The sequence below is a fragment of the Ostrinia nubilalis genome, chromosome 2 (assembly GCF_963855985.1).
Source record: "Ostrinia nubilalis chromosome 2, ilOstNubi1.1, whole genome shotgun sequence".
Lineage (NCBI taxonomy): Eukaryota > Metazoa > Arthropoda > Insecta > Lepidoptera > Crambidae > Ostrinia > Ostrinia nubilalis.
In genome coordinates, this window is record NC_087089.1 from 4,826,770 (window position 1) to 4,847,800 (window position 21,031).

At 43.5% G+C, this 21,031-nt stretch overlaps 1 protein-coding gene and 2 long non-coding RNA genes across 3 annotated transcripts; 1 reads left to right on the forward strand and 2 right to left on the reverse strand.

Moving 5' to 3' along the window:
* Positions 1 to 5,320: 5,320 nt before the first annotated feature.
* Positions 5,321 to 6,955, reverse strand: LOC135086185 (uncharacterized). Its single transcript, XR_010260318.1, has 2 exons — positions 6,173 to 6,955; positions 5,321 to 5,577 (listed from the first exon to the last, which is right to left on the reverse strand). It is a non-coding gene; the product is annotated as an uncharacterized LOC135086185 (long non-coding RNA).
* A 4,612-nt stretch (positions 6,956 to 11,567) lies between these two features.
* Positions 11,568 to 12,794, reverse strand: LOC135086193 (uncharacterized). The gene is made up of 2 exons (XR_010260320.1): positions 12,420 to 12,794; positions 11,568 to 11,824 (listed from the first exon to the last, which is right to left on the reverse strand). It is a non-coding gene; the product is annotated as an uncharacterized LOC135086193 (long non-coding RNA).
* Positions 12,795 to 13,609: 815 nt separating this feature from the next.
* LOC135078268 (uncharacterized) lies at positions 13,610 to 19,273 on the forward strand. Its single transcript, XM_063972869.1, has one exon. The coding sequence runs from the start codon at positions 13,610 to 13,612 to the stop codon at positions 19,271 to 19,273; it is 5,664 nt and encodes a 1,887-aa protein (XP_063828939.1).
* Positions 19,274 to 21,031: the final 1,758 nt, after the last annotated feature.

Here is a 21,031-nt window from a genome sequence, read left to right on the forward strand (position 1 = left end):
TTTACAAGCTTTACTTAGACTAGATTAGGTGCAGTACAAAATTTCAAAGGATATCTAATATTTATTGATTTACATTTTCACAAAATCCAACTTACTTATGTATGGAATGTCCGCAAATATCTCAAAGTGTCATCATATTTTAGACAGAACAGGCATGGTATTGCAACTTTACTCTGGGTAGAGTGACTCAGTAATTCGTTCAAAATCCGCAACCGAACTAGTCTGTAGCTCTCGTTTGGCAGTTTGTGACAACACCCGATATTGGAGCGGACAGCGGCCCTGTTGACTAATAGGCTAACCGTGCAGTGTGAAATATTACGTGGATTGTCGGTGTGTGTTTTGCTACCGTTCTTGGAATAAAGATAAGTTGCAAGCGCACTTTGGAAGGTGATTCAGCTTATTTCAAAGTAAACTACAAGAATATGGTTTACCTATAATTTAGTAAATAAATTGTTGTTGTCTTTAATAGACAACAATTTATTAGCATTTTCCTTAGGCTTATAATTTTATGAGACGCATGTCAATTTCTATGACTTTATGTTGATGTCTGCTCTAACACGGCAAAAATGTAACCTAGAATGCGCGTCATAATAAACACATATGCATTTTATCGATTTTACGCGATAATTTGACGTATAAAATCATCGACAAGATTTGCTGGCTAGCTGAATAAAATCCGATACCAGTGCCCTCTCTAATAACTATAAGCTGGTATTAGATCATAACTATCGCTAGTTAAAAAGTCAGCTAAAGGGAAAGTAACTAACTTTTTGGCATTACGGGACTTACTATGTGTATCAAACTTAGTATCTACGGTTGTAAAAAGTTGTAATAATACGCTCGGTGGTGTAAACAAAAGTCGCACTTATTTACCATCAAAATAAAGACTAGTTCGGCGTCAACATGTTACGATGTTCTTTTGTTTGCACGTGTGAAGTGTGTATCCGTCACTTGCACACTTTGTCACAACACTAGCCACTCGATATTTGAGCGAGCACGGCGAATAACGAGCGGACGTGCCAACAGAATGGACCATCTAGTTAGAACACACATTGTCAGAACGATTTATGTCGCCTTGTGATAAAGAGCTTAGAGGTGGTTTTGGTTTGTTTTATTCGCGTTGTTTAGTTATATTGTAATACGCAACTCATTTACTACTTGTAGGTAAAGTCAACAGCTCACGAAATATATTTATTTTTGCTACAAAACAGCACCTTTTCTACTACATTATGTGCTATCGTTTGTACTATACATATAAAGGTAATTATAATCCCACCAAAAACATTCTGTAAAAAACTAGCCAAGTCTCGATGGAGCTGCTTGTTTATCTCTAAAAAGTAATGAAATCTAGACAAAGTCGTGCCAAGTCTATGGTTCTTTACTGCGATTTCTTTATTATTATAGTTAATGTTGTGTGACTTGGCCGTTTAAGGGTACAAAACCAGGTGCTCCATGACACCATTGCACCAATCTGTTGCCAGAACCGCTACTCATTGACGATGGAATATTGCCACTTGGAAAACGTTAATTTAATAACCAGTCAATTGTAGGCTTAATAAAGCTGCGTATTTCAATAATACTTACGCATCATTATTGATTATCCTTATAAAGATTGTTCAACGGCCAAGTCACACAACATTAACTATAATAATAAAGAAATCGCAGTAAAGAAACATAGACTTGGCACGACTTTGTCTAGATTTCATTACTTTTTAGAGATAAACAAGCAGCTCCATCGAGACTTGGCTAGTTTTTTACAGAATGTTTTTGGTGGGATTTCACTTCTTTTTGTAGAATGTGGCATAATTATTTAACGTCGTCGTCCTTTAATATTATCGACATTTTTTTACGATATTAAACATAGCGACCTTTAAAATGGACAACGAATCAGAACTGTTTTAATAATAACTTAACCTTAGCGAACCTCACGATATAAATAAACGAAATCAACCAAATTCAAATTACACAACATTCAACTTAATCGACGGGGGGGTCTAGAAAGGAAAAAAAATCTGAGAAAATCGACGCTCAAAGTGCTAGCGCCATCTAGCGGTGAGCGGTACAGGCGAACACCACGGTGCCGGTGTGGCGCTAGTAGTATTGATTATGAATGTGGTGTTACTCCAGATCTTCGATTTTCCTAGTTTTTATAGTTTTCCCTTTATGTGGCCATTAAACCCTAACTCTGTACCAAATTTCAGCTCTCTAAGTTTATGGGAAGTACTAGTTCTATTTTGATGATCATCAGTGAGTGAGTGTCATAAATGCGAAACTTTGCTTTCGCTTAACTTCGGAACTAAATGACCTACAGACTTGAAATTTTGGATTTTAAGTATGTGATTATAGCTAACTAGATGACGAAAATTTCTGCGTTCTGGTCTTATCCAGAGGTTCTCAAATAGGGGCCTGAAAATGCGGCGAAATGGTTCCAGTAAAGGATGGTACGGCAGTGTTTGCTTTGCGCTCGACTTGGCGGGGGCACTGCCGTGCCCCCAGATACCCAATTTAAATAAAAACTAGCGAAGAAAGTTTTACAAATTATAATTTAGTCAGTTAGGACAGTATTCATCTACGAGTAAATTATAGTACCAAAAAGTTTTACACAAATCTACGAGCAATTAACTGCATTATTATGTTTTAGAAAATTAATATAGTTAAGCTGGGGTGCACCATCTTACTTTAATTTTGACAAACGTGAAAAATCTGTCAAACTCCGTACAAAAAACACCGGTTATCGTCATAGTTACGGTTAAAGTTAGGTAGTGCAACTCAGGCTTAGTTTTTACATAACTTGTATGTTAAAGTTAATATAGCTTTTAAACGTTTCGAGTACCAGACGAGCAGAAGCCACCCATAATATTTTGTGAAAAAAACATTTCCACTTACATTTCGCACGAAGTTTTCATCCCAGCGCATTTCCCTTCGAAATTATTTTCTCGAAATTAGATCACAAAGCTGAAGCCGAAGTTGAAAAGTTTTATTTTAATTTGTGATTTTACTGAAACGTGAATTCGCAGCAAATTCTCCGTATTTTTTTTTCATTCACAGAAAAATAATAAGCATTAAATAAGATTTAATGTTTTTAATGGGAAATCTATAAAATTCAATGCTTAATATCGCTTCAAGAACGCTGACGTGCGATTCTTCCAATTATTTTACAAATCATCTTGTAATTAGAATGTTATAATTGACTCTAAGGCTGGGTTGCACCATCACCACCATTTTACTTAGACATTACGTCAATAAAAAAATTACCGGTTATCGTTATAGTTACGGTCAAAGTTAGGTTGTGCAACTCAGCCTAAGATATCGCTTGTTCTATTTGGACATTTGGGTGTACCAACAGTCATCGAAATAAGTAGAAAAGACCTTTTAACACTCGCAATAAATATGAGAGAGATCAATGAATCCAAACATACAGAAAGAGCTCTATGGTGTAACCCATTGAACTGTTCCACAAACCACTAAGGAATTCTCGATATGCTTGAATGCTTCTAGGGATACAAACCTATTTATGCTTCACAAGCATTCCCGATTCCAATACGTTCCAGAACTATTCCAGAGCACAGCACTTACAGCATAAGCGCATTGTGCCGCACGCTTATGGAGTGATTAGAACTGCTAACGCAGTTAGGGCGCTCCGTTTAGCCCATGCCTTGAATCTAGACTGAAGGACATTCCAACTACAACAGCCAGTCTTTTAGTAACAAAACTAACGCAAAAAATACTTTGCATCAAGATTTGGAATGTTACAAAGATTTCGTGAATAGCGTAGGTATGCTCACTAGATACATTCAAGCTGCAGCAACTAGATCAGCAGCTCATTTTCATACCCAATTCTCATAATGTATTTATTCAAAAAAGGATTCCAACATGCTAGTCACAGTTTGATTAATAGGGATAATAACCGAATATTTTGTAAGTTTGTCTTTGTCAGTATAAATAAATACCTAAATGAGGTTTCTAAAACTTTTAGATCTAATTCCATGGTTTATTATTATAGGAATATGTGTGCTTTGAACTGGTTGTTATGACTTATCCTGTGGCTTTGTATAGCAAATTGTTACCGCAAGACCTGACCAACGCAGATAAGGCAAATCCGATGCTCAACGATTTGGTATAGCAATCTTAATTAATTTCAAATAGTTTGAGTAACATTTTGGATTGAAAGGTACATACAAAATCGGTACAAAATTGCATTACGGTGACTAAAAAGTAAAGAATTGTACCTACTTAAGCACGTAGCATTAACTCGTAGCAACAGTCCGTAACGGACTACGAATTACTGCTACGAAAACAACTACGAAATTCGTAGTTCATCACTGTTATTTTACTGTTACTGTTAGATTGATCTAATGTATACTGTACCTATAAGTGTTTTGTACGACTAGAGTCATGAGGTACCTGTATCAAGGTTGTAACCCTAGGGTTACTAAAGACTATTGGATAACCCATTTGTAGAGAAAGGCTTTAGGTTATAATAACATCACAAGAAAAATTTGCAAAAATGGAAAATATTATTCAAACTTTTTTCACGCGTACGAAATCGCGGGTACAGTTATTTATATTATTAAGGGTTGTTTAAGATAAAGATCCTCTGTCTCGGAATTCGTTATCTGATTCTTTTATAGCACGAAGCGTTAATTTATTTCTCTGTTTATCTTCAACGTTTGCATTTTTATAATCTTGATGTCAATAAATCAGTCGCTAATTAATGGAATTAAATGAAGGGGGAAATACCTAAATGTGGGACATCAGGAGCCGTTTATAGGGGTTTTATGTCGGCTTGTAATATTATGAAGTCGTAATTAATTAATTGCGAATCTGTGCCTTTGATTCACATACACACTTCCTCTATAAAGGAATCAAAAGAATCATGATAAGACTCTTCTCAAAGAAACTTACAAAATGTAACCTGTAGGGCAGAGAGTTCAGAAACCCTGGAACATGTCTGTGCACGACGGACGGCCCCGAATAGAAACTTAAATAGCTGTAAATAATTGTTTCGTTTTTGTTTCATAGTTGTTTCATTTTTATTTCGTTTTATAAAGTTTGTATAGTTTAAATGTCGATAACTTCGTAATACAGTCCACTTTCTCTTTGTTGGTTCGCAGTTAGTTCTCAGTTAATGTGTAAAGTCTCTAATTAATTACTAATTAATAGACGTATGTGATATTGGAGATGTATAAATCATAGTTTATTTTAGAAAACCATAGAAATGTATAATTTGATAGCCCTTTGTTTTATGTATATCGATTAAACCTATTGTACCGTACCATTTTAGATGGGAGGTATAAAAATTATAGAAATGAAAAAGTAATTTTAAATTTAACAAAAAGGTTTAATTACGACTCTTCAGGGAGTGGATAAACAATTGCAACGCGAAGAATCACCAGTCTTAAGCTCAATCAAAACCACTGCCCTTTTATCCGTGGAGAAGCGTTGACACGAAGTTGGGGTCACGAAGTTGTGATATCGTAGGGTAGTCCGACGACAAAAATGCAGCAATCACCTCCGCCGTAAGCCTGATTATGGAGAGTGAGCCGGGAGCAGCAATCGAAATCCGGTACTGGATCCCTGGAATTCCGGAAATCGGACACTTCTTAAAAAGTCTGATTTCATTTGTGTGACTGCCACATCAACCGGAAGTGAAGACAAGCGGATCAGAAGAAGAAGCGGATATGGTAATGATTATGGCAATAAATAGTGATTAATGATGTGGCAGTTATACACAATCATCCTTAGACTAGAACAATGCGATGTTTGTACTAAATAATGAACATGTAATTAAATAGTCACAAACATCTTACAAAATTACCACTAATGAATTACAGTTCTAAGTGCATTACTATAGTAATATTACTACAATAAGCTTAATCTAATCAAAGATAAATTTCCTAACATAATAATTAACAACGACCGTTGAAGGTCATGTAAGGTCATGTATGCATGACATTTACTTTTGTATTTATCATATTGAAGTAAAAACGACTATTATTTTATTATTAAACATTCTGCTTTCTAAAACCTTAAGATATTATTATGTACTTTTCAAATACTTAAATGTAGTGCATACATAGGAAGTACATTTAATTATTTTTTGGCAGGTAGGTGATCAATAAATTTACCAAGCACTAAGTACTATTATCATGTATTAATTTGCAACACTTACCCGTTATCGGGGTGACGTACACAGACTTAATTAGATTCTGAGGTGTAAAAACTTCACGAGTTCGTAAACCTTATATTTAAAAAATCTGCAGTTAAAGTGGTACGTGTCTGCGTACGGATGTTTCGCGAGACACAGTGATGGATTCGCGATCGCTGCGAGCATTCGCCGCGCCTTGAATCATTCGGCGTTCGTTCGTTCGCTCCAAAGATATAATAACAATGGTATCGCGCAGTTTGCTTACAAAAACAGTTCTTTCTATAAATATTATAATTTATTAAATGTTAGTATTTTTCTGATTTAATTGTATATTATTGTTTTCTTTATTGTTTTTAATAATTTCGATTTTAGTTTTTAAGAATAGTGTAACGAAGCGTTACATACCCCCCTTTTTAGGTTAGGATTTTTCTTAGAAAATCCAGCTAACTACTAGGTTAGCTTAAAATCTTTAACGTGCCAAGTCCCTATATTGTGACCTGTCATATCTTGAAGATCATAGACTAATTTCGATTTCTTTGCTATTATACGACATTTAATAAATTTAGGAGCTAGTTTTTTTGAAAATTTATTGTCTTTATCGCTTTGATAAAACGTTCTTTTCCAAACAATGTCACCAACATTAAATTCTACATTTTTGCGGCGAAGATCGTAAGTAGTGCTATTTCGAGAATGTGCCTTAATTAGTGAGAGCTGCACTTTATCGAAAAGTTTTTGCAGCACTCCTATGTTTTCCGCATAGCTATCACGTGGCGTGAAAACTATATGGTTCTCCAAGTCTGCGTCAACATAGTGGGAACCACAACTTACAAGTTCACGGCCAAAAACTAAAAACGATGGTGTGAATCCAGTCACTTCGTTAACAGCCGAATTAAGAGCAAATTGAATTTTTGGAATGTTAGTGTCCCAAACCCTATGATCTGCATCAATAAACGTAGATATTGCTGTTATGATGGTTTTATTGTAGCGTTCTACGGTATTTATTTGTGGGGTATATAGAGGAGTATAAAAAACATTTGGGATATTGTAGGTTTCAAATAGTTTTTTCATTGTAACGCTCACAAACTGTCGCCCGTTGTCCATCAGAATGGTACTAGGTATTCCGTGAATAAGAAAAACATGTTCCTCGATTATTTTTGCGATAATTTCGGATGTCGCACGACGGATGGGGAATAACAGGCAATATTTAGAGAAGCAACAGTTAATCACTAACAAAAATGTGTTTTGCTTCCTAGACACGGGTAAGGGACCTACCAAGTCTATGCTCAACATTTGGAAAGGTCGATTACAGTCCTTGGGTCTACCCATTGTACCCAGTGTGGAGTGATTAGGGTGTTTGTGAGCGAGACAAGTATCACAATTAGACACGAAACTTACAACATCTTGATGCATATTAGGCCAAAAATATCGTAAGCTAAGACGTTTGTGTGTTTTATAAATGCCAAAATGGCCAGAGGTAGGTTCAGAATGGTTTTTAGCTATTATGGTATTTCTATCTTCTAACGGAACAACTTCTTTCCACTCGAACTCTCGAGTGAGTGGATTAAGCGACTTAAAAAATCGAAATAATTTTCCATTTTTAACTTGATAGTTTAAAAATGATGTTGGTGATGTCTTACAACCATTTAATATATTCAAAAACCAGGGATCACTTGTTTTATTGGTGTCGCATACTGTGTCAATAGTTGTAATCGGAACTGCGCGTGACAGACTATCTGGAACTAGATTCTCTGTCCCTTTCCGGTGTTTTATATCGAAATTATAGGCTGATAGTCGTACTCCCCATCGAGCTAATCTTCCAGTTGGGTTATTAAGGTTGAGGAACCACTTAAGGGAAGAATGGTCTGTGTAAACTGTGAATTTAAGACCATTTTCCAAATAGCAACGCCAATGTTCGATTGCAGTGAGTACGGCTAATGCTTCGCGTTCTGTTGCACTATAATTTCGTTCGGGTTGTGAAAGAGACTTACTCATGTAAGCAATTACCCTTTCCTTCCCGTCCAGAGTTTGAGTGAGAACTGCTCCAATTCCGTAATCACTCGCATCAGTATGCACTTCAAAAGATTTTGTATAGTCTGGGCAAGAAAGAATTGGTGTAGTTGACAAACATTTTTTTAACTTGTTAAAAGCCAGGTCGGCTTCTGTAGACCAAATAAAAGGAGGGGCGTTTTTGCCTTGTGTCGTGAGTTTATTCAACGGGCTTGCCAAGGTACTGAAATTCGGAATAAACCTTCTGTACCAGGAGGCAGTACCTAAGAAACGCCTAACTTCTTTGCGGTTTGTGGGAGTAGGATAGTTAACTATCGACTCGACTTTATCAGGATCCGCCTGCAAGCCATTAGAGTCGACAATGTAGCCCAAGTATTTAAGTTGATTTCTAAAAAAATGGCTTTTTCGAAGGTTTATTGTGAGGTTAGCCATCTTAAGCTTTTCAAAAACACGAGTTAAGAGAGATATGTGTTGTTCAAAACTATTAGATACAACAATGACGTCATCGATAAATACGAATACCCTATGCTCAAATTCTGGCCCGTAGAATAGTTTGTCTACTAATCTTTGTTGGGTGGCTGGAGCGTTAGTGAGACCAAAAGCCATGGATTTGAATTGATAGGTACCGCGTGAAGGAATATAAAAAGCCGTCTTTTGTCTGTCTTCCTCTCGAATCAGAATCTGCCAAAAAGATTTTGAGAGGTCTAAGCTAGATAAATATTTTGCGTCGCGTAGGTTGTCAAGAATTTCTGCAATATAGGGTAGGCTATATGCATCTTTTTTAGTTATAGCATTTAATTTCCTACTGTCGAGGCAAAACCGCATTTCTCCATTTTTTTTCGGAGTTAATAGAACTGGGGATGACCACGGACTCTCGCATGGTTCTACGACGTCATCTTTAAGCATTTCGTCAAGTTGTTCGACCAAAATGCGTTGTTTTTCTGGTGACATCCTGTAATAGCGCTGGCGAATGGGGGTTGCATCCCCAGTGTCAATTGGATGTGTTATTAAAGTAGTACGGCCTAAGCCACGCTCTTCATATGATATCTCGCGGAAAAGTGATGTCATATAGTCTGCTGTAGATTTTTGTTCCGGTGTGAGGTGAACGTACGAACATAGGTTTTCAGGTTCAGACTGAAGTTCAGTAGTGAAGATACCGTCTGAGTCCTTGTAGTATACTATACTGTCGAGGTGTTTAGGAAAAAGACCAAACGTCCTCCAAAAGTCCATACCTAATATAAGTTGGTGTTTTAAGTCCGGAACCACATATATTTTCAGTATGTGTGTTTGCTCATAAAAGGTAATTGGGAGGTATAGAGTTCCTATTGAGTTCAATTTTTCGCCACCCGCTGCAATAAACTGAAAGGTATCAGATTCGTGTAGCTTAAAACCTGATTTTAAAAAGAATACATGGGCACCATTACCCAATATAGTGGTAGAGGACCCAGTGTTAAGTAGTCCAATAACAGAATTGTTACTAATTGTAACAGAAACATAGGGTCGGGACATATTTTTTGCATTATTTACGTGGATTGACGAGACCGCGTTGTAAGTAGAAAACGAAGATACAAAATTCAACCACCGATTCCAGTCCCCAGGGTTGAAATTTTTGTTAGAGTAAGTGTGTCTAGAAACACTGTCCACGCAATCCACGTCGTTTAGTTTTTTTGATTATCGACGGGATTACATTTAGGGCATTCGGGGGTGCGACAGTCCTTCTCTCCACACTTAAAACAAAAGATTTTTCGCTCTTCTTTACAATTCTTTAGAGAGTGGTCATTAGTTTTACATCTGGGACAGAATATGTATTCAGAGGAAGATCTATCAACAGCGTTAACAAACTCACTTTTATTTTGTTTGAACTCTTTTTGATTTGTGTTTTGTTTATTGTTCTCTGTTTTATTTTTAAATTCACCCTTAAATTCACTTTTGTAATTACTATTTACATAGAATTTATTCTTGTAAGCAAACTCGGGAGCTAATGTGGTAGTAGAAACTCTAGGTGGCTCATGAAAGTGAGAGAATCTAGCTAAGACATGTTCATAGTTACGGCAGGCTGACACCAGGGAGTCTATGCTCCTAATATTTGGTGTAGCAGCTAACGTACTAGCATAGCAAGGACGAATATTATGGAGAAGAATTTCTAACTTTTCCTCTTCCGAGAAAGGTTTGCTGAGTCTTGAAAATAGTCCATGCATGATTGATATGTATATCGTGATATTTTCTTGTTCACCTTGAGTACGGGATCTTATTTCTGCAGCGAGTCTGTAATCATAATCACTTGCGCTAAAATCCTGTTTGAGTAGAATACAAAGATCTTGCCATGAATTCACTTTATCTTTATTGTAACGATACCAGTGTAGAGCGTCACCTGTAAAAATTTCATAAGCCAACGAGAGTATCTTCTCAAACGATATACCACGAGACTGGACAAATTCCTCAACCTTTAGTATGAACGAATGAACGCAACTGTTGCCTGAATATTTAAGTTTTCCGATATCGGCCGATAAGCTACGTTCACCGCAAGAAACAGAAATTGTAGTTTGTTCTGCAACAGTGTCAGAGCACGATGTGGTGGTAGCTTTAGTTTGTGAACTGGAAGCAGGTCTCAATGTATTTAGTTCTTTGTAATAAGAATTAAAATTAGTTACGCAAACCTTGTAAATATCAGCTACTTCGGTTGTATTGTTTATCCTGTTTATACGATGATAAAGATGATTTAGTAAGGCTTCAGTTCTAGTAAACAAATTTTTTTCAAATTTAGATTTTAAGTTAAGCAAGAGGTTATGTGCTTTTAGCAGCGATTCCTTAACTTGTTTCAGATCATCACTTGGTTCTAAATATGATTCAGATATGTCCTCCGATGAATTTAGTTGGGAAAACTTTACAATTTGTTTGCGTAACTCTTGAACTGAGCCAGATGAACCACCTCGAAGTTCCACCTCATACTCTAATTCAGTCTTTTGTAAAGAAAGGAATTTAATTGGGTACGACATCTTCCTTAAATAAGAAGGGTATGTGTTGCAAAATTATATAATGCTAGTAATAATTATCTAACTACTCTAAGTAGGTACTAATGATTTTTAAGCAAGGTACTAATTCGGTGAAAGTACCTGTCATACAATGTGTGGTTTTAATATTTAATTAAAGAGGTTCTGAACCACTTACAATATACATTATTGTTTTTTTTTTTTTTTTAATAATTTGACGTTTCATACAGAAAACCACACATAGATAACACATATTAATAGCATAATCAGTCTTATACTAGGTTTAAGCCAACACCAGAAAAAAACTATTAATTGCTAAAAAAACAAGTGACACTTCGGTTGCAATTATACTCGTTATTGGGCGCCAATGTACCGTACCATTTTAGATGGGAGGTATAAAAATTATAGAAATGAAAAAGTAATTTTAAATTTAACAAAAAGGTTTAATTACGACTCTTCAGGGAGTGGATAAACAATTGCAACGCGAAGAATCACCAGTCTTAAGCTCAATCAAAACCACTGCCCTTTTATCCGTGGAGAAGCGTTGACACGAAGTTGGGGTCACGAAGTTGTGATATCGTAGGGTAGTCCGACGACAAAAATGCAGCAATCACCTCCGCCGTAAGCCTGATTATGGAGAGTGAGCCGGGAGCAGCAATCGAAATCCGGTACTGGATCCCTGGAATTCCGGAAATCGGACACTTCTTAAAAAGTCTGATTTCATTTGTGTGACTGCCACATCAACCGGAAGTGAAGACAAGCGGATCAGAAGAAGAAGCGGATATGGTAATGATTATGGCAATAAATAGTGATTAATGATGTGGCAGTTATACACAATCATCCTTAGACTAGAACAATGCGATGTTTGTACTAAATAATGAACATGTAATTAAATAGTCACAAACATCTTACAAAATTACCACTAATGAATTACAGTTCTAAGTGCATTACTATAGTAATATTACTACAATAAGCTTAATCTAATCAAAGATAAATTTCCTAACATAATAATTAACAACGACCGTTGAAGGTCATGTAAGGTCATGTATGCATGACATTTACTTTTGTATTTATCATATTGAAGTAAAAACGACTATTATTTTATTATTAAACATTCTGCTTTCTAAAACCTTAAGATATTATTATGTACTTTTCAAATACTTAAATGTAGTGCATACATAGGAAGTACATTTAATTATTTTTTGGCAGGTAGGTGATCAATAAATTTACCAAGCACTAAGTACTATTATCATGTATTAATTTGCAACACTTACCCGTTATCGGGGTGACGTACACAGACTTAATTAGATTCTGAGGTGTAAAAACTTCACGAGTTCGTAAACCTTATATTTAAAAAATCTGCAGTTAAAGTGGTACGTGTCTGCGTACGGATGTTTCGCGAGACACAGTGATGGATTCGCGATCGCTGCGAGCATTCGCCGCGCCTTGAATCATTCGGCGTTCGTTCGTTCGCTCCAAAGATATAATAACAATGGTATCGCGCAGTTTGCTTACAAAAACAGTTCTTTCTATAAATATTATAATTTATTAAATGTTAGTATTTTTCTGATTTAATTGTATATTATTGTTTTCTTTATTGTTTTTAATAATTTCGATTTTAGTTTTTAAGAATAGTGTAACGAAGCGTTACACTATAATTTCGCATAGTTATGTATGTCGAGTCTTATTTATAATATGTAAATTAGAAAGATAATTATGTATAGATCTTTATAGTTATTTACTTTTAATTGGTGATAGTCTTAATTAGCCATAAAGGCAATTAATGTAAAATAGTGTGGCCAAATGAGCCCTATTTTGTGTACAAATGCTTAATTAGTAACTAACCCTGTACCTGTGTACCTTTATTTACCTGTCTAATGATAAGGGATAGTTTACCTGAAAATAAATAACATAGATTCCAAAGAATAGTGGAAGAGCTAATTAGAATCCGATAAGAATTAGGTCAAGGTCATAGTTAAAAAATAGGTCACCGAATAGATAAAAAACAGGCTCTCTATACGGTATTGCCGCCCAGGGGGGGTCTAAATTAGAAAGAGAGGGCAATAGATTTGCTGTTTCATTAGAGCGAGAGGCAGCTAGGTTTTCTCACTCTAATGAAAGTAAATAAATATCGGGGTGCCATCCGGACCCAGTCAGTTCCGCGTTTTCTCCTCAACAAGCTACAACACCAAGCTCTCGCCACTGCTCCGAGGAACCGGTCACAGTCTCAACCACAACCGAGTTATTATTTCTGCGCTCCCCGCCCCCTTCGTCTCGCTCTCCCGCTCGCGCTGCACCCCGCATCGCGCCGTGTCGGCGTACGGTATCAAGGGTCCGCACAGGGTTGCAACCCCATACCGTCCGGCACATTGGTCCATTCGGAGCCGGATTGGACACTTCGGCAGCAAAAGCGAGTGGGAAATTTCATCGGCTTCATAACCGGAAGCAAGGGGAGCGTAGCAAAATGCCGGTGACTCGGAGTAGAGGCAGACCCGCGGAGCCGATCGAGGCACAGGAGCGCCCTGAGGAGAGCGCTCCCGCGACCGCGTCACAGTCAGTGGCGGCCCCGAGGCCGTCAGCGCCGGAACCGGTGCGGCATATCGAGCCGCCCGGCTCCCCGTCGGAGGCGCCACCACCACCGCCAGCACCGTCGTCGCAACAGCAGCATGACGACGCAGCAAGAGCGTCGTCAACGAAATCGGACCGTGCGCGAAGGATCGCGCGCTCCAAACAGAAGATAGCCAGACTCAAGCTGGAGCTGGAAGAGGCCAGGCTTGCCGTCCTGGAGGAGGACAGCCAGGACGGCGAGTCGGTCGCATCGGGTGAATCGCTGGGCCAGGCGCGAGTGGCCGAGTGGCTGAATACAGTGCCGCCGCCACCGCCCGCCGCGCCGCTCAGTGCACCGCAACAGTCTACAGGCGTAGCACCGCCGCCCGGCGTGCCACATGCACCGCCGCCCGGCGTGTCACACGCACCACCGCCGCCACCCGGCGCGCCACACGCGCTGCCGACCGGCGTATCGATCGCACAGCAGCTCGCCGCGCCGCTATCGGGCGTGGCGCCGCCGCACAGCGTACAGTTGAAGCAATCGTCGTCATCGAAGCCGCCGCCAGCAGCAACGGGGTATCATCGGTCCGAGGGACAATTCGACCTTAACGAGCTGGCGGCCGCCATCGCGCAGGCCGCGCGCCCACATGGGGCCACGCCGCGATTCATCGGAGAACTGATGCCCTTCGGGGGCTCACATCTCGACTGGCTCGCCTTCAGAGCGGGCTATCAAGAAACAGAGAGATACTTCACAGAAATCGAGAATACAGCCCGCCTGCGACGGGCTTTGAAAGGAAAAGCCAAGGAAGCGGTTAGCAGTTTACTCATAGTAAACACTAGCCCGGCGGAAATAATCGGCGAACTCGAGACAAGATTCGGCAGACCGGAGACGATTGCGCTCGCCGAGATCGAACGACTTCGCAACGTACAGAAGCCTACAGATGCGCCACGGGACATAATACAGTTCGCGAGTCGAATAAAAAACAGCGTCGCTACACTCCGCGCACTCCAGCAGCCGCAGTACATGTACAACCCGGAAGTGGTCAAGCAAGTGACAGAGAAGCTGACGCCGTCGCTGCGGTACCGGTGGTTCGACTTCAGCCGGGACCAGCCGCCAGAGGAGCCGGACCTCGTGCGCCTTCACCGCTTCGTGACCAGGGAGGCGGAGGCGTGCGGGAAGTACGCAGACCCCGAGCTCGTCGGCGGCGCCGAGGAGCAGCAGCAGCGCGCGGCGCCACGCAACCGGCCGCAGCGCGCCTACAACAGTCGGAGTGACAGCAAAAAGTGCGACAATAGAAGCGAAAAGTGTCCAGTGTGCAGTTTACCGAACCATAGCGCCGACAAGTGTAGAAAATTTGTGCGTGCGAACAACAGTGAACGATGGAGCATAGCGAAAGCGGATCGACTATGTTTCCGATGCCTGAACCCCAGGAGAGGGGGGCATAAGTGTGAAGACCGTCAGTGTGGAGAGGACGGCTGTGAGAGGACCCACCACCCATTACTGCACTTCAAGAGACCCGAAGTGCCAGCCAACCGGAGTGAAACAGTGACAGCAGCAAATTCATCTGGAAAGTCAACCGTAAGTTTCCTCAAAATTCTACCAGTGACAGTGGTGGGCCCCAAGGCCAATATAGATACATTCGCACTATTAGACGACGGCTCTACAGTCACACTCGTAGACGAAGACCTGGCTAAGCGCGCGGGCGCTACAGGACCCATAGACCCATTGAGCATAGAAGCTATAGCGGGGGCCCGCGTCACGCGTACCGACTCGCGACGAGTGAAACTTGTGCTACGAGGGCAGGATGAAGAGCACTCCCTGCGAGGCCGCACTATCAAGAACTTACGACTGGCGGCCCAGCACATCGACCGAGACTTGTCAAAATATCAACACCTTCAAGATATCGAAACGCGAGTGCGGTATGCGGAGGCGCGGCCCACTATCCTGATCGGGCAGGACAATTGGGAACTCCTACTGGCCAACGAGGTACGACGTGGCGCCGCAACAGAACCGGTGGCGTCCCGCACACCCCTGGGGTGGGTGCTCCACGGCTCAAGCAGCCGGAGCCTGGGGCACACAGTCCACCACGTATACAGGCTCAATGAAGAGAGCGACAACAGAATAGAAGAAATGATCAAGAAGCATTTCGCAATCGAATCGTTGGGCGTGACGCCCAAGAAAACGCGCGCCGACCCCGAAGAGCGGGCGCTTCGCATCCTGGAGAGTGAAACCATCAAGCTGCCGACAGCGGGCTACGAAACGGGCCTACTTTGGGCCACCGACCACCCCGAGCTGCCCAACAATTACGACCAGGCCTTGACGCGCCTACACAGCACAGAGCGCAAGCTGGACAAGCAGCCGGAGCTCGGGGCGGCGTACGAGCGGCAGATGACACAGCTGATAGAAAAAGGATACGCAGAGGAAGCCGCCACCGCACCATCGACCACCGGGCGCATCTGGTACCTGCCTCACTTCCCGGTGCTCCATCCAGCCAAGCCCGGGAAGGTGAGGCCAGTCTTCGACGCCGCCGCTCGCACGAAGGGTACGTGCCTGAACGACCACCTGCTGTCGGGTCCGGACCTCCTGCAGTCGCTGCCGGGGGTGCTGATGCGCTTTCGCCAGCACGCCGTCGCCGTCGCCGCGGACATACAAGAGATGTTCCTGCGAATACAAGTTCACGAGAAAGATAGAGATGCGCTGCGCTTCTTGTGGCGCTCACACCGGCGGGAGGGACCGCCCACAGAGTACCGGATGAAGTCGGTCATCTTCGGAGCAGCCTGCTCACCGTGCACGGCGTTGTTTGTCAAGAATCACAACGCCGAGCGTCATCGGGCCGACCATCCGGACGCAGCCGAAGCCATCGTGCGTCATCACTACATGGATGATTATCTCCAGAGTTTTGAAACAGTTGAAGAAGCAGTTAGAGTGAGCACCGACGTGCGCACAGTGCACGCGGATGCCAATTTTCATTTGGCCAAGTGGGCCTCGAATCGCTCCGAAGTACTAGAAGTCCATCGGGCGGAAGCTGCCGCCACTCGGGACGTCACACTTGAAGACATCGAAGAGAAGGTCCTGGGCCTCACCTGGAGGCCGACCTGCGACACCTTGGGATTTAATCTGAACTTCGCCCGGGTGCCTGACGTCGACAGCGGGCAAACTCCGACGAAGAGGGAGGCTCTGCGGACAGTGATGTCACTGTTCGACCCGCTGGGCCTCGCCTCCCCCATCACCATCGTAGCGAAACAGCTGCTACAAGAGGCGTGGCGCGTAGGCGTCGATTGGGACGTCCGCCTACCACCGCCGCTGTCGACGGGCTGGAGTGAGTGGGTGCGGCAGCTGGCCGCGCTCCGAGACGTCAACCTGCCAAGATGTCACCCTGGCTACAGCCGGGCGACCCGACGCGAGCTGCACACCTTCGTGGACGCCAGCGAGAAGGCCTACGCCGCTGCTGTCTACTGGCGCACTGAAGACGAAGACGGTAGAGTGCACGTGACGCTTGCCGCCGCCAGGGCGCGCGTGGCGCCCCTCAAGCTGACGTCCATCCCAAGGCTCGAGCTGCAGGCCGCCGTGCTGGGCTGCCGCCTGGCCCGCACCGCCGCCGACGAATACCAGCTGAAGGCAGACAGAAGAGTCTTTTGGAGCGACTCGAAAACCGTACTCGCGTGGCTGAGGGCGGGACCCCGCTCTTTCAAGCCTTTCGTCGCACACAGAGTGGCAGAAATAGAGGAAGACACACAGGCGAAGGAGTGGCGGTGGGTGCCGACCCAACAGAATGTGGCTGACGACGCCACCAGAGGAGCGCCGGTCAACTTTACGCAGCATCATCGGTGGTTCACGGGACCGAAGTTCCTGTATGAGCCTGCTGACAGCTGGCCGGCCGAGAAAATAGAACAGGCGGCCCCAACCGGAGAAGAGAGGACCCACTCCGTCGCATCGAGCATCGTCGAGCCCAGAGTCTCCGATGCATTACCGTCACCACACAGGTTCTCGTCGTGGCTGCGCCTGATACGCGCCACGGCGAGAGTCCTCCAGGCGATACACCGCTTCCGTGCTCCGCTGCGCCGGGCGCGCCCGCAGAGCGCCAACGTCAACAGTTACAAGCGGACAACTCGAAACACCGAAGCCGACCCGACGTGGCGCCGTGTCGCCAAGCCGACCGCGCCGCCCACGCCGCGCCGAGCCGTCCTTACAGAAGACGTCATACCGCCGTTGGCCGCCGAGCACATCGTGTGGGCGGAGGAGCTGTGGGTGCGCGCCGTGCAGCAGGAAGCGTTCGGCGCCGAATTAGAAGCTTTAAAGAAGACAGAAGCAGTGTCCAATGACAGCCGGCTGCGCTCACTCGCGCTGGCCTTCGATCCGTGCGAGCCGGTGATTAAGCTGAAATCAAGAATCACGGCCGCAGAAAACATCACAGAAGAACAGAAGCATCCGATTGTGCTGGATGGAAACCACCAGTACACCAAACTTTACGTGGCATGGACGCACCAGAAATTACACCATGGCGGTGTGGAGACAGTCCTGAACGAGATCCGACAACGCTTCTGGGTGATCCGAGCTCGTCCCATCGTGCGCAGCGTGATCAAAAGTTGTCAGCAGTGCAGAATTCGGCGCGCGGTGGCCGCAGTACCACCGACAGGCGACCACCCGACGGGACGCCTCGCTCACCATCAGCGGCCCTTCACCTACACCGGCCTCGATTATTTCGGGCCGCTCTCAGTCACCGTGGGCCGACAACACCAGAAGCGGTATGTGGCGCTGTTCACATGCCTCACCACCCGGGCCGTGCACCTGGAGGTCGCGGCCTCACTCTCCACCGACTCCGCCGTCCTCGCGCTGCGCCGCATGATGGCGCGCCGAGGGCAACCATCAGAGATCTGGTCGGACAACGGCACCAACCTGCGTGGTGCCGACGTCGAGCTCCAGCGGGCCGCCCTCCAGGCGAGCCGGCAGGAGGCCGCCAACCACCTCATCAGATGGCGCTACATACCGCCGAGCGCACCGTTCATGGGCGGGGCGTGGGAACGCCTCGTCCGGTCCGTCAAGGACGCCCTCAGTACCGTCCTGCGCGAGCGTCACCCCCACGAAGAGACGCTCGCCACTCTGCTTTGCGAGGCAGAATACACAGTCAACAGCAGACCACTGACCCACGTGTCAGTGGACCCCGACGACGCCGAAGCCTTGACCCCCAACCACTTCCTACTCGGGGGGTCGGGCCGCATCCAACAGCCGGGGACGTTCACCGAAGCAGACGTCGCCAGCCGCCACCACTGGAGGCGAGCTCAGCGGCTAGCCGACGAGTTCTGGGACCGCTGGGTCCGAGAGTACCTGCCGGAGCTCCAACACCGGCGGGAGCCGCACGGGAGCGGAGCACCGCTCAACATCGGCGACCTCGTGCTCATCGCCGACTCCAACCTGCCACGCAACGTGTGGCCCCGGGGGCGCGTCGTCCAAGTCTACCCTGGGCGCGATGGCATCGTGCGCGCCGCCGACGTCGCCACCCGCACCGGAGTCCTGCGCCGCCCCACCAAGAAGCTCGTCGTGCTGCCCACATCGACCGGCGTGACACCGAGTGAGGTGTAGCGCCGAGTCAACCAGCGCTACACGGCGGGAGAATGTGCACGACGGACGGCCCCGAATAGAAACTTAAATAGCTGTAAATAATTGTTTCGTTTTTGTTTCATAGTTGTTTCATTTTTATTTCGTTTTATAAAGTTTGTATAGTTTAAATGTCGATAACTTCGTAATACAGTCCACTTTCTCTTTGTTGGTTCGCAGTTAGTTCTCAGTTAATGTGTAAAGTCTCTAATTAATTACTAATTAATAGACGTATGTGATATTGGAGATGTATAAATCATAGTTTATTTTAGAAAACCATAGAAATGTATAATTTGATAGCCCTTTGTTTTATGTATATCGATTAAACCTATAATTTCGCATAGTTATGTATGTCGAGTCTTATTTATAATATGTAAATTAGAAAGATAATTATGTATAGATCTTTATAGTTATTTACTTTTAATTGTTGATAGTCTTAATTAGCCATAAAGGCAATTAATGTAAAATAGTGTGGCCAAATGAGCCCTATTTTGTGTACAAATGCTTAATTAGTAACTAACCCTGTACCTGTGTACCTTTATTTACCTGTCTAATGATAAGGGATAGTTTACCTGAAAATAAATAACATAGATTCCAAAGAATAGTGGAAGAGCTAATTAGAATCCGATAAGAATTAGGTCAAGGCTCAGATCATAGAAGGGAATAGATGTGAAACGGGGGCGTGGCGCGTGTCTCCGCGATATGCCCAGAAACGAACATCGGCCGCGTAGCTAGGTTAGTCGCGATTCAGTCGTACTAAGGAAATGTTCTCCGATATTTTGGATAATGCGTCGTTACGTGCAATAAAACAAGTGAAACGAAGAACTACAGGAACAATGGAGTCATTTACTACATGTAAGTATTGCAAATCCATTGGTATTTTGCTTATAAATAAAAAAAACTAAACATTTTTACGAACGAATTCAGTGCCGTAACAGTTACTGCGATATCGAAATCAGTGGTGATAAAAATTCTAACACACTTGTACATTGACGATTTAGTTAGCAACCACTTTAAGTCATGCTCAACTACTGCGCAATGTATTTAATTTCTTCCGATATCCACTGTCGTGTGAAAATACACAGTGCGGCCGCATGTGCCGGTCGTAACATAGTGCCGTGCTTGTGTTCTAATGCGGTTTCCTATTATCGATAAATAGAAGTAAATTATAATTTTCCATTTTGTAATTTTAAATAAAAAAATGATGTGTTACTTGCGATTATAAGATTTTACAAAAAAAATAATAACAGTAGAAGTAATTAGTAACTGTCAACTATGTAATTACTATAAGAGCTAGTTGAAAGCCTAATATAGGCATTATTTTTGGTAAACATATGCGGTACGCAGATCGCCATAATTAAAAAGTAAGTGATAGTAGTTATTAATAACGTATAATAATAAAAAGGTTTTCATACATAAGCATTTTGTGAAACCAGTTTCGAGCCTTGCCCCTAGCGATTTAAAGTATCGATATCTTGTCGACTCCATTTTATCTTTGTTCTCTCACTAGCGTTTTCTATGTGTGCGTCACGTCACGCGGCCATTGATTGGCCATAAGGCACGCCTTCTGGCCAATCACAGCACTTTTAAGCCGGTTGCACATGTTGTCGTAGACTCTCAGTCGCTTTGTTTTTACACAGTTGAATGTGTGTGTGGGAGCTGTGGTGGGGGAAATGTGGGGACACTGGTTCTCGTTGTAGTTACGCGCGACTTCATATCTATTCTCTTTCTATGATCTGAGGG